Raw genomic sequence first — 12062 nt, forward strand, 5'->3', positions numbered from 1 at the left:
ATTACTATTCCATAATTATCATTTCTTACAGTGTTGGGACACAATTTGGTGTGTGTGTGTTAAAAGCACAGTTTAGAAAATCTTACGAGAAACCTTAAACGACAAATTGGACCAATTGTAAGCATTGGTTGATATAGCTTAAATTCATTTCCTTTTGCAAGTAAGAGTAAAGTTCACAATGGTTTTCTAGAAGTTAAGTATCCTAACATGATATTATTTGTTTTCTATTGCTGCTATAACATATTACCACAAATTTAGCCACTTAAAAACAGTGCAAATTGATTATAATTCCCATGGGACGGAAATCTGGGAGACTTAGGTGGGTCTCCCCTTAGTCACACATGGCCAAAATCATGATGCCGACAGGGCTGTGCTCTTTTCTGGAGCTTCTAAAGAAGGATCTGTTTCCATGCTGATTTATGTTGTTGACAGAATTCAATTTCTTGTGGTTATAGGACCGAAGTCCCTGTTGCCTTGCTGGCTGTCACCTGAGGGCTTTTCTCAGCTTCTAGGTGCCACTCACACCTTGGCTTGTGGCCCCTTCCTCTATCTTCAAAGCCATCGATAATGGTTGAGTCCCCTCATGCCTCAGGTGTCTCTTGCCTCTGCCCCATGGCATGTCCCAGACACCCTCTGTCTGACCCCAGCTGGGACAGGTTCTCTGCTTAAAGGCTTGTGTGACTAGGTTAGTCCCACCCCGATAATTTAGATAATCACTTCAAGGTGTGTGTCCTTAATCATATCTGCAAAATCCCTTTGCCGTGGAATGCAGTGTATTGCCAGGGTCCAGGGATTTGGACGTGGACATTTTGGGGCCCGTAATTCTACTTACCATGTAGGGCAGCTGTCAGTTTGGTCTACAACAGTGCATTTGTATCCTCAGTATTTGTGATGTGTGATGTCCTGGCAATTACTGAGTGATTACATGATTTATGTTTTTTATTACTTTTATAATACATGAATAAGTGATGTGATGTGGACCTAAATAGCCAAACTATGCTCTCCTTCTATCAGTATCAGGAAGGCTATTGAAATAGAGGGACTAGGCCTTAACTTCACTTTCATTTAAATGGAAAACTTAAGAAAAAATAAGTGGAAGTAGATAAACACTAAACCAAGAACTTTGTTTTTGTAGAACAAGTAGTGTTTTTCTTTGATCAAAAGCAGATGTGGTTGTTGTTTCTATTTAAAATAATGTTAATGTAGGGCGCCTGGGTGGCTCAGTCCTTAAGCGTCTGCCTTAGGCTCAGGTCATGATCTCAGGGTCCTGGGATCGAGCTCCGCATCGGGCTCCCTGCTCAGCGGGGAGCCTGCTTCTCCTTCTCCCACTCCCCCTGCTTGTGTTCCCTCTCTCGCTGTGTCTCTCTCTGTCAAATAAATAAGTAAAATCTTAAAAAAAAAAAATGTTAATGTATTAGCATTTTTCTCCACGTGGAATCTCTCAGATGAGTAAATGGAGAGTCAGAATTTTAGCTGATTGCTTCCAGATTGGCAGGAGGTTTCATGTTATAAACCTTTTAAACACTATTAATCATCCACTTGTTTAGATGAAAAACAGAATACCTTTCAACATTTATAGATGGGTCCTCCGAGTCTCCTACCTTTGTCTGGGTCACCATAGCATTGTTCAAATGACTAAATTATTTCATAATTAACCTGTATAATAAATATTTTCAAATGTCTAAGAAATAAACATGAGTTTTTCGTTGGTAGGATACTAGATTGGTAAGAAAGAACCCATTATGTGCTTCATAAATGTTTCTGAAGGGAATTATTTGACTAATGCACGGTGATGGTTTTTCCTTTACCAGATTTCTTTTGTACCTGATCCAAGGAGGTACAATGTGCCAGTAGTGCTTTGTTTCACATTTTTTTGTTGCTGGCAAAGATGGATTTTTAAATTTCTCATGTCTGAGAAGCGTAAGTCGTCTCATGATCACTCTCTGTTCTTCTGGCCATGTGCATTTTTTGCTCTTGGCCTTTTCTGTTTTAACTAGGGCGAAGTCGGTGTTCCTGGCAGCAACTCCGACCTCTTCGGCTGGAGCACCGCTGCGACCAGGAAGGTCCTGTCCAGCACCACGACCACCACCAAGGCCGTGCTGCAGGCGGTCAGTGACGGGCAGTGGTGGAAGAAGTCCTTAACTTACCTCCGACCGCTTCACGTAAGCAAGACCTCTGTCTTTTCAGAATCCATCCTCGGGCTTCTGTCAGTGCATTAGCACTGCTTCTCAGTCGTTTTCGTGTTGTGAACAGCTTTATCTTCTCTAGATTATTAAATAATCTCTGAAGAAATCGAGACCTCCAGTCAGATAGGGGAAGAGTCATTTATTTTATAGAATGTAACCTACTCCCATAGGGTGCTTGCAAAAGACACTGATACAGATTGGGGTGGGGTTGGATTTGATGTCAGAATTAAAATTTAGTGGGATGAAAAGGAAAATGATTTCATCGGTGCTTACTTGTTTTTGCTATATTTCTATGGGCCAGTAGTCGAGGAAAAGCACTGGAAGATGGCATGGGGGCTGAGGTTATTGGGGCTGCTAGAACAATCATACCACATACTGTGGGGCTTAAACAACAAACATTTCTTCCTCGCGGTTCTGGGGGTTGGGAAGTCCAAGATCAAAGCTCTGGCAAATTAGCTTCTGGTGGGTTCTGCTTGCTGTGTTCTCACATGTTGCAAGGGTTGAGGGAACTCTCTGCAGGGCTCCAACATCATGAGCCTGTCACCTCCCAAAGGCCCCCATATCTTAGTTTTTTTAAATGTATTTATTTACTTTTAATTGAAGTGTAGTTGACACGGAATGTAACAGTAGTTTCAAATGCACAGCATAGTGATTTGATAACTCTATACGTTATGCTGTACTCACAAGTGTATCTACCATCTGTCATGATATAACACTATTACAGTACCTTGACTGTGTTCCCTGTACTTTCATAACCCGTGATTTACTCATTCCATAGCTGGAAGCCTGGACCTCCCACTCCCCTTCACCCACTTTGCTCCTCCCCCACCCCATACCCTCTGGCAGTCATCAGTTCTCTTATTTATGGGTCTGCTTACGCTTTTTTGTTTGTTTGCTCATTTGTTTTTTAGATTCTACATGTAAGTGAAATCATATATTTGTCTGACTTATTTCCCTTAGCATAATACCCTCTAAGTCCATCCATGTTGTCGCAAATGACAAGATCTCTTTCTTTTGTATAGCAGAGTAATATTCCATTGTGTATATGCACCCAAAGGCCCCACCTCTTAATACCATCGTGTTTTGGGGGCTTAGAATTTCAACATGTGAATTTTAGCAGATGACACATTCAATTTTTAGTAGGTGTTTTTGGTAAAGAGAACAGCGTAACAGATTCTTTCACCCATTCTGGAAATAGAGGTCGGGACGAGTGGTATAACGATGGAGTGTGCTTTCTGTGACCAGTGAACATATTGCTCCCCTGCTGTCTTCCCTGCGCTCTCACACTGCAGTCCTTAGTCTCTCTGGAAAGCTTGAAGGACAAAGAAATATGCTTGTTTATAAGTTCACCCCAAACACTCAGTGGGTGTATCGTTCATTTCATTCATGCTCCAAATACTCCTCAGGCGTTTTCTGTGTGTCAAAGCTCATGCTAGTGATTGGGAGCAGAGTTGGGAAACCCTTCACGTGCGGAGCCTGTATTTCAGTGGGGGAGACAAAGAAACCCACCAATAAAGTATTTGTAATAATGTAACGGTAGGTGGTAGTGAGGACTGTGAGGATAACTTCAAGGTAAGGGGAGAATGCTTGATACTGGGGGAGTGAAGGTCTGATTTAGATCGGAAGGTTGGTGTATCAGGAGTCACTCTTGAGCAGAAACCTGACTGAGCCAAGCAGAACAAGTACAGAGAGCCTTTTTTGAAGGAAGATGCTTGACATCTTTGTAGAACAGAAAGGAGGCTTGTGTAGTATGAACAGAGAAAACAGCGGGAGGAATGATGGGAGATGAAATCAAGGAGGTGGTAAGAAGAGGCCAACGTGCCAAGCCGTGTACAAACTGTGAGGAGGACCCCGGATTTTATTCTGAGTAGGACGGAAAGCGGTTGGAGAATGTAGGCAGTGCGGTTGTGTGATCCAGCTTCACTTTCTGAAGACCATTTAAGTGCTTTGTGGAGAACTGACAGCATGAGTCAGGGCAGGGGCAAAGAGGTCTCTGATCTGGTGCTCCAGGGGAGAGGTGGTGAAGGGGTGGACCGGGGCAGCGGTGAAGCAAGTGGGAGATGTATTTTGTGGACCTGTGAATGGTCTGGATGTGGGATATGCAGGGAAGAGGGGAAGCAAGGGTGACGTAGCCGAGATGGTTGGGTAAATGTCGATCCCACAGACAGATGGTGGATGCTTGACTCGGGGGTACGTCTGCACGTCTCTTCTCATTGTGTGTATCACACTGGGTATGATTATGGTGACTTTTCTGTCTCGCGTCTTGGACTTCTTGAGCGTACGTGCCTCAGACGAAGTGTGGAACCCTGTGCCTGATACCAGATTGTTTTTGTTAAGTGTCAGTTGTCATTCTCGTCATCATTTCCAGCAGTGCCTTCACAGTTTCCCGAGGCTGTGGTTGGCATCAAGTGAGGACTTCGTAAACTCGGAGGAATGGGTGACTGTGTTTGACTTGGCTCTTCCAGTGAGGAGCTTTACGATCTGAGGAAGGTCAACCTGAAGACAGTTAACTACTAGGGATCCGAAAGTGCTTGCCAGTGAGGACCGCTGCTGACAGGTCCTGAAGGCAGTTGTGGGGTGGCGGGGAAGAGGCAAGGGGCGCACTTCCATCTTGCCTCCAGCTTGGTAGGGTTTCAGCAGGTGAGATCCTTGGTGGGCCTGGAAGCAGGGTGGGGTCTGCCGAGGCAGTCAGCATGGACAGGGCCCTCGTGGTGGAAGAAAGGCATAGAAGCTGGTAGGACGCGTGAAGTAGATCTTGGTTGGAATAAAGAATTAGTCTTGAATGTTTGATTGACATTGAAGAACTTTAAATGTTATTTTACATAGTTTAGACTTGCTACTGTGGCCTGTTAGTCTTGTTTAGAGCTACTAAAGATGTGCTGAGCAGGGCAGCAATATGTACGAAATGATGTTTTGGGAAGGTTACTCTGACTGTAGGATAGAAAACTTGTGTGTTTAACACTGATTGCTTCTTTGTTTTTAATGCACTGATGTCCAAATGACCAGGAAAATCAGAAGGCACTGCAGGCTGAGGTTGAAGGGCTGCTTTTAGAATGTGGGTGCCATTCTTACCCGCTCTGCTGGGCGTCCATGTCAAACTGACACACAGTCCGTAGATCCCACAGTGCACGTGGATCCATTTCTCTGGAAACAACCCTCCTTCTCCCCTCCGCATCTGCCCCCAGCGCTCTTTCCTTCTATCCACTGTTCTTCACTTTGTTCTGTTTAGGGGCAAGAATTCGGTGGTGCTTATCAAATTGGAACCATAGCCAATGAAGGTCTAGAAAAACAAGGCTGTCATCCTTTTTATGAATCTGTCCTCTCCGATCCCTTTGTCACAGAGGTAAGGACAGTGTGCCTAAGAACATAGATTCAACTGTTATGCTGTTGTGGGCATTTTAGTATAAACAAAAATGAAAATGTTCCTGAAAATTTACTTCTTTAGCTTCGTTCTTACTCATGTTACTCACTGGTTTTATGTGACTTTTTTTTAATATATATATTTTTTAAATATTTATTTTATTTATTTTAGAGAGAGGGATTGAGTTGGGGGAGGGGGGAGGGAGAGAGAGTATCTCAAGCTGACTTCTGCTGAGCACAGAGCCCAACGCTGGGCTCGATCTCACAACCTGGAGATCGTGACTTGAGCTGAAATCAAGAGTTGGATGCTTAACTGACTGAGCTATCTAGGCGACCTGGTTTTATGCGATTTGTATATATTATATGATGAGATTAAAATCTGTTTCAAGCTTTACATATAAAATAATATGTTTTAGTAAGTGAGAAGTTATAATTTGAATCATCAAAAGATATAAAATCCTGTAATTCTGTTCTAAGGATATCTTTAAAGAAAAAGGTTACCAGCTAAAAGGTGTAACTGCTTCTGTCTAGTCTGCAGTGACCTATGACCCCCACCAGCATGTTCCAGTGGAAAGCTTTGCAGAGGTATTGCTAAGAACTGGGAAGCTGGCCGAGACCAAAACTGAAGGGGAAGAGGTATTTCCAACAACAGAAGGTATGAAAGAAGGTTCTAGTTCCCTGACAGTGTGTAACTTCTATTAGGGGAACCATAAATGAAAAATGATGAGTGAATGGGGGTGGGGAAAAACAATAATAAAGTTTTGTAATTCTGAATAACTTAACTTGACATCATCATGCATTTATTTAAAACATTTATTTGAGTACTTCCGGTTTTCCGGATACTTACTAATATTGAGGATTTAAAAGGATAAGTATGACATAATTGAAGTGATTCTTACAGGTGTTTCTGATCTTATGTGTTAATTAAGAACTCTTAAGTATTTGCTTCACAGAATGTAGATGTATATTTCATCTTAAGAATTTTCTGTGTGGCCACATATCTTTCTGTGTAGAATTTTTTTGGAAAGAATTAAATGTATGTAAGTTCATCAAAGATACCTTTCCATGTGTATGTTTTTTTTTCTTTTTAGTCTCCTTACTTCTTTTTAAGGTTCCAGGATAGTTTCCTTGACTATTTTTTTTTTCAGTTCCCCCTCTCTCTGCTCTGCATCTTTAGTGAATACCTCATGATATAAAGGCTGCTGGAGCTCCAGCTATCTCTCTATATTCCAGGCATCAGTAAGGAGAAAAGAGGAAGTAGGGCAAAACAGTCTCCTTGGTAGTCCTATCCACGCCTTCCACTTAGATATTTCTGGCTGTCTTTCACTGCCAGTAAACCTGGATGATGTGGTCTTAACTGAGCACTTTGCTGCATGGAATAAAATTTGGGGAAAATGTATATGGGGAATAAAACTGCCGTTTTCCCAGAAACCTGATCCTGTCACTCATTTTTGGATAATCCTTCTTTCAATCAATAGTTATATGTAGTTGGGAAGAGGGGAAGCAAGTACCATTTTTCTATCTACTGTGCAGGCCTCTTGGATACTAGAGGTTTTTACTAAGTATACCATTTTCCTTCAGTTCTGAGATGCATTTTTTTTTTACCTTTATTTCTGAAATCAGGGTATCTCACAGTTGATGAGTACATTGGTTTTTTTTTTTCCTCCTCCAAAAAGCTATTATTAAATTCATGGCACACCTTACAAATAATGCTGAATATACGTGAAGAGTATAGTTGCATTGCTGTTTACCCTTTTAATTATTCTTTATTACTACTTTTCTTTTTTAAATTATCCTTTAATTTTTTCAATTCCATAGACATTTATTTGTAGCTAACATTTACTTTGTCTACAGTAAGAGAAGACCTATATCAAATGCTATTAGTACAGTATCTTACTTAATCTTAATAACAGATCCCCTGATATTTACCATCACTCCTATTTTAGAGATAAAGACCCATATCTCAGAGACATGAAGTCATTGTGGTTTTTGTTGTTGTTGTTGTTTTGTTACAAAGCCAGTGGTTGGTTGAACTTAATTCAGATTCAGCTTTGTCTGAGCATTGCAGTGGGTAGTATTGTCCACGTTTGGTGCTGTGTCAGACCCCGAATCAAAAAAAGGAGTTAACAGTAAGAAACAAAAACCTGCCAGTGTTGTTGTTTAGTTTGGTATTTTCTATTCAAAACTTGTCAATCTATTAAAGATAGCATTTTTGCAAGGTGGAGTTTGTGCTGAGGAGGAAAAATTGTCCTGAAGAGAAAAACACCTCAAAATGGAATTATGGTTTATTCCCCTTTCATTTGACCACACATGACATTTCCATACTCAGTAAAATTCTGCAGGTAGCAGAGAAATAGGAGGTGTCCTCTGTTTCACTCATTTGTTCCTCAAACCTGCTTCTAGATAAATTATCTTTAATTATTTGCTTATGGATCAAGCTATGATTGATTATTGAGATGGTTTGCACAGATAGAATCTAAGACCTTAAGAAAATAGTGGGTTGGGTGTAGAATTGTATCACCCACTGGTTGGCATAATAATGCCTGAAATCATAACCAAGAAGTTTGGAAACATTGATTTCACTCGATATTTCTATTATTTAGCTTGCAGCATACAGATATGTGAGTGTGAGCACCTCTTACACAAAAGGCCTCCTTTGCAAAAAGGCAAGATAATGGCATCACATTATAAAGGTCCCAGAGATGGATGCCTTCTCAGAATGATTTCTCCGTTTATGAAGGCTTCTTCTCTTTTTCCAGAGCTGTTTTCTTGGAGAAAGTGAAAGGCCTGTGTGAGGCACAGATTTCTGGGTTATTAGGCCTCCCCTTTTCATAGGGTCTTTAGGTACTTGACCATCTCTGCTACAGTTGCTAACTAAATGATGAGGCATCCAAATGATCATGAAACATGAAACAAATAGGTGTTTCTCAGGAGCTGTTGGAGTAGGGGAGACATACCTGATGATGAATCAGAGGATCCCTGTCTAGTTCCTTTTCTCACCATGTGTTCATTATTCACTGAAGGAATGGTCCTTCAGAGTCCTTGTACTTGGAATGTAAAGTTAAAGAAGACATGGTCCTGTCTTGAGACGGCTTACCCTTGGGGTGAGGAGACAGACAAATCTGTGTATGGTAAGGGCTGTAACAGTCCACGCAAGAGGCGCTGGGATCATAGACATGTGACAGCAGAGTGGAAAGGGGTCTGAAGAGTCTTCCTGGAGCTGGTGATACTTGACCTGGGTTTTGAAGGATGAACAAGGGCAATGTAGAAAGAAAGACTGGGGTGGGTGAGAATTGAGAGGGAGGTGGGAGAGGGAGAAGGGGCATATTTTGGAAGAGGGAATAAAATTCACAGAAGCAAAGATGGCGAACATCACAGTTTTCCAGGGATTTGTAGGTTATTCTGATACCTGGAAAGAAGAGTATATGTAGGCAACCAGTGAAGAAACAAGGCAGCACAAGTCTGGGAAGAGATGAAAGGCCTCGTGTGCTAAGTTAAACGTTTTAAATGAACCTTCCACTGAAAGCTGTAGGGGTTTCAAGCAGAAGAGTATTATTTAGTTTTTCTTTACCTTGTGATCTGTAAAATGGGCGCAGCAGCTTGTAGGTTCTGTCCCTGGACTGTTGCTCACCAGTGGTGATGATGGGCCCCTCTTGGGTACCGTTTCATAGACTGGTCCTTGGCCTGTGTTAACGCTCTTGGAGTCTTCGTGTGCTGTAGCCGATTCAGTTATCATTTCCCCTTGTTTCCAAAGCCAGCTGCTGTCGTTCATCCTTGTTTCACATTAGAATCCCTTAGGGAATTTTTAAGAAGTATGGAAGCCTGGGATCCTGGGATCCAGGTTCTGTATTTCAGAACCTCTGGACTGTGGCCCATGCATTACATATTTTCTGGAGTTCCTAAAGCAATTCAGTTGTTAAGCTGTGGTTCAGACCCTTTGGAAGTTTCACTTAACATTGCTAGCATCTCCCCACCCATCAAGTCTATTCTTCAAACTGACACACTTGCTTTCCGAGCCTCTCACCTGACAATCTGGACAAAGCCATGTATCTATACCTTTGACATCTGTGTCTGGGCTCTCCCACCTGAGGGTCAAACCCTGAGTGTCCTGTCTATTTCTAACATGTTTATCGGGCTGCTCGGGTTTTCTGTGTGGCAGGTGCAGTGTCTCTCCATGCTGATAAAAGTGAGCATGGTGAGCGCATCATTTGCTGCTGGGAAAGGGATGGAGGCTGTGCGCCTCCATCCGAGGCCCAGGGGTATGTGTGCTCTTTTAGTGTGTCTGTGTGATTTTAGTGGGACTGCAGGTGTTTCCTTTCAGTCCTGGTGTTTCTTCAAATTGTCTTTTCTGACGCTCAGATTTTACTACTCCACCAAGGGAAAAAATCCAAGTCCATTAAAGCATTAAAAATTTTTTCCGATTTTGTTGAATTGAGTGGGGAAAAGCTTTCAGAACCCTTATATATATTAAAAATGAATTTTTGCTTAAAATATAGAAGTTATTTTAATAATATTCCTTTATTTTACATTTGGGGTTGTAATTTATGATGCATGTTCATAAATACTGTCATGTTACATATCTCTTGATAATGCTAACTTATCTGAAATAGATATCTTTGACTTTTGTCAGGAACTCAGCAGAATTGAAAAGTGATATGGGTTAAATGACCCAGATTAAAAAATTATAAAAATATGACTCCTGACTTTGGTTCACAAATAGGTCATAATACAAATTAAACTTCCCAACGTGATCTTACTTTTCAGAATTTTTTAATAAAGTTGATGAAAAGGGTTTTATGGAGACTAGCTGAAGAAAACTGATCATTATTTATTTAGCTAAATGAATGATTTAATGGCTGATGATTTCCAAATCAATAATATGGGCAGCTTTCCTATATGAATTTAATTCTGGAATTAAATTTATCATAGAGTGGTTTCCAGAGGCACTGAGTTTGCACAGAATTAGTGCTTGGAGGCTTAGGTGTAGATTTCATCTGATTTTGGCTGTATACCTTGTTTAGAAAATGCGTCATATTCAAGATTTTAGAACCAGCATTGCAAATTAAATTCATACACACTGATAAGTAAATGTACGGTAGGCTCTTCTTTTTTCTTTTTTGGTTGTTTTTCATATACCTTAATGTTAATGTCAAATCACTGTGACTTCATCTGTGGCAAGTGTGACATCTGGTGAATCCCAGTGAGACCCCATGGGATCAGTCTACTTCACATTCTCCCTGATAATTTTGTCAAATGTTGCCTCAATGGCTTGCAGATTCAAAGACTAAGAAACTTCCTATATGTGGGGTTTGATTACCACTTTGTAAGAATCCTTGAGTCTCAGTGTTGCTTAGAAGGTTTTGGTGCCCAGGGGCATGACTTCATATAACCCTGATTACCTCCCAAAGGCCCAAATCCATCACTCTGTGGATCAGGGCTTCAACAAATAAATTTTGGGGGAGCACAAACATCTAGTTCATAACACTGCCTTGACAGATTAGCCACCTTTCCCAGTTTCGGTCATTTATGTTAGCTTTCCCAGCCTGTGTAAAAGCAATGAGGTAATACTATTTCCTTTGTGGGGTTTTTGTGACACTTAGAGCTAATTCATGCAAAACATTTTTCTCCTATCTGGCTTCTCCCAGCAGAGCAGATAGTTTAAAAATGATAGGTGTTTTTGTTTTATAATAATTACTGTTGTTCTATAAAGCAATGGCATGAGTACAGTGCAGAGAATTTGCACATAAGTCATTTGAGTGTCAGACTAATTCGGCTGGTGTGTAGGATATGGATAATATCAGTTAAAACCACAAATTAATGTTGGCTCATATTTACAGAGACCTGAAGTACCAAACAGAATTTAATTTTCATTCTTTATGAAATGGCAAACCATTGAAGAGGGGTGTGTGTGTGTGTGTTTTAAGCTGTCGAGACATGATTACACTAGTGCTTGATTAAAATTAATAGAAAAATAGTATGAAAGTGCTGTTTTAGAATGGATTGGAAGAAGGAAGACTGAAGGCATCAAGTAAGGTCGGAAGGTTGTTGAAAGAGTCTAATTTTTTTTTTTTTAAAGATTTTATTTATTTATTTGACAGAGAGAGACGCAGCGAGAGAGGGAACACAAGCAGGGGGAGTGGGAGAGGGAGAAGCAGGCTTCCCACGAGCAGGGAGCCCGATGCGGGGCTCGATCCCAGGACCCTGGGACCATGACCTGAGCCAAACGCAGACGCTTAACGACTGAGCCACCCAGGCACCCCTCTTATAGCCATTCTTTTCTTCTTTTTTAAAGATTTTATTTATTTGACAGAGAGAGACACAGCAAGAGAGGGAACACAAGCAGGGGGGAGTGGGAGAGGGAGAAGCAGGCTTCCCACGAGCAGGGAGCCCGATGCGGGGCTCGATCCCAGGACCCTGGGATCATGACCTGAGCCGAAGGCAGACGCTTAACGACTGAGCCACCCAGGTGCCCCGAAAGAGTCTAATTTTTATTTTTTTTTTAAAGATTTTATTTAT

At 41.3% G+C, this 12062-nt stretch overlaps 1 protein-coding gene and 1 long non-coding RNA gene across 6 annotated transcripts in view; both read left to right on the top strand.

Moving 5' to 3' along the window:
• Window positions 1-12062, top strand: part of NBAS (NBAS subunit of NRZ tethering complex) — a 310311-nt gene that overhangs the window by 185137 nt on the left and 113112 nt on the right. For all 5 annotated transcript variants that reach the window (XM_081797179.1, XM_081797175.1, XM_081797176.1 and 2 more), the window contains 3 exons: window positions 1998-2162; window positions 5416-5529; window positions 6078-6201. In XM_081797179.1, the coding sequence (XP_081653305.1) occupies window positions 1998-2162; window positions 5416-5529; window positions 6078-6201 (403 nt within the window). The remainder of the gene's footprint in view (window positions 1-1997; window positions 2163-5415; window positions 5530-6077; window positions 6202-12062) is intronic.
• LOC145715984 (uncharacterized) overlaps window positions 11895-12062 on the top strand; it is a 3304-nt gene continuing 3136 nt past the window's right edge. The window contains exon 1 of the long non-coding RNA XR_014138314.1: window positions 11895-12012. This is a non-coding gene — a long non-coding RNA (uncharacterized LOC145715984). The remainder of the gene's footprint in view (window positions 12013-12062) is intronic.

This window comes from Leptonychotes weddellii, chromosome 10 (genome assembly GCF_054177405.1).
Source record: "Leptonychotes weddellii isolate Sample4059 chromosome 10, ASM5417740v2, whole genome shotgun sequence".
NCBI classification, from domain to species: domain Eukaryota; kingdom Metazoa; phylum Chordata; class Mammalia; order Carnivora; family Phocidae; genus Leptonychotes; species Leptonychotes weddellii.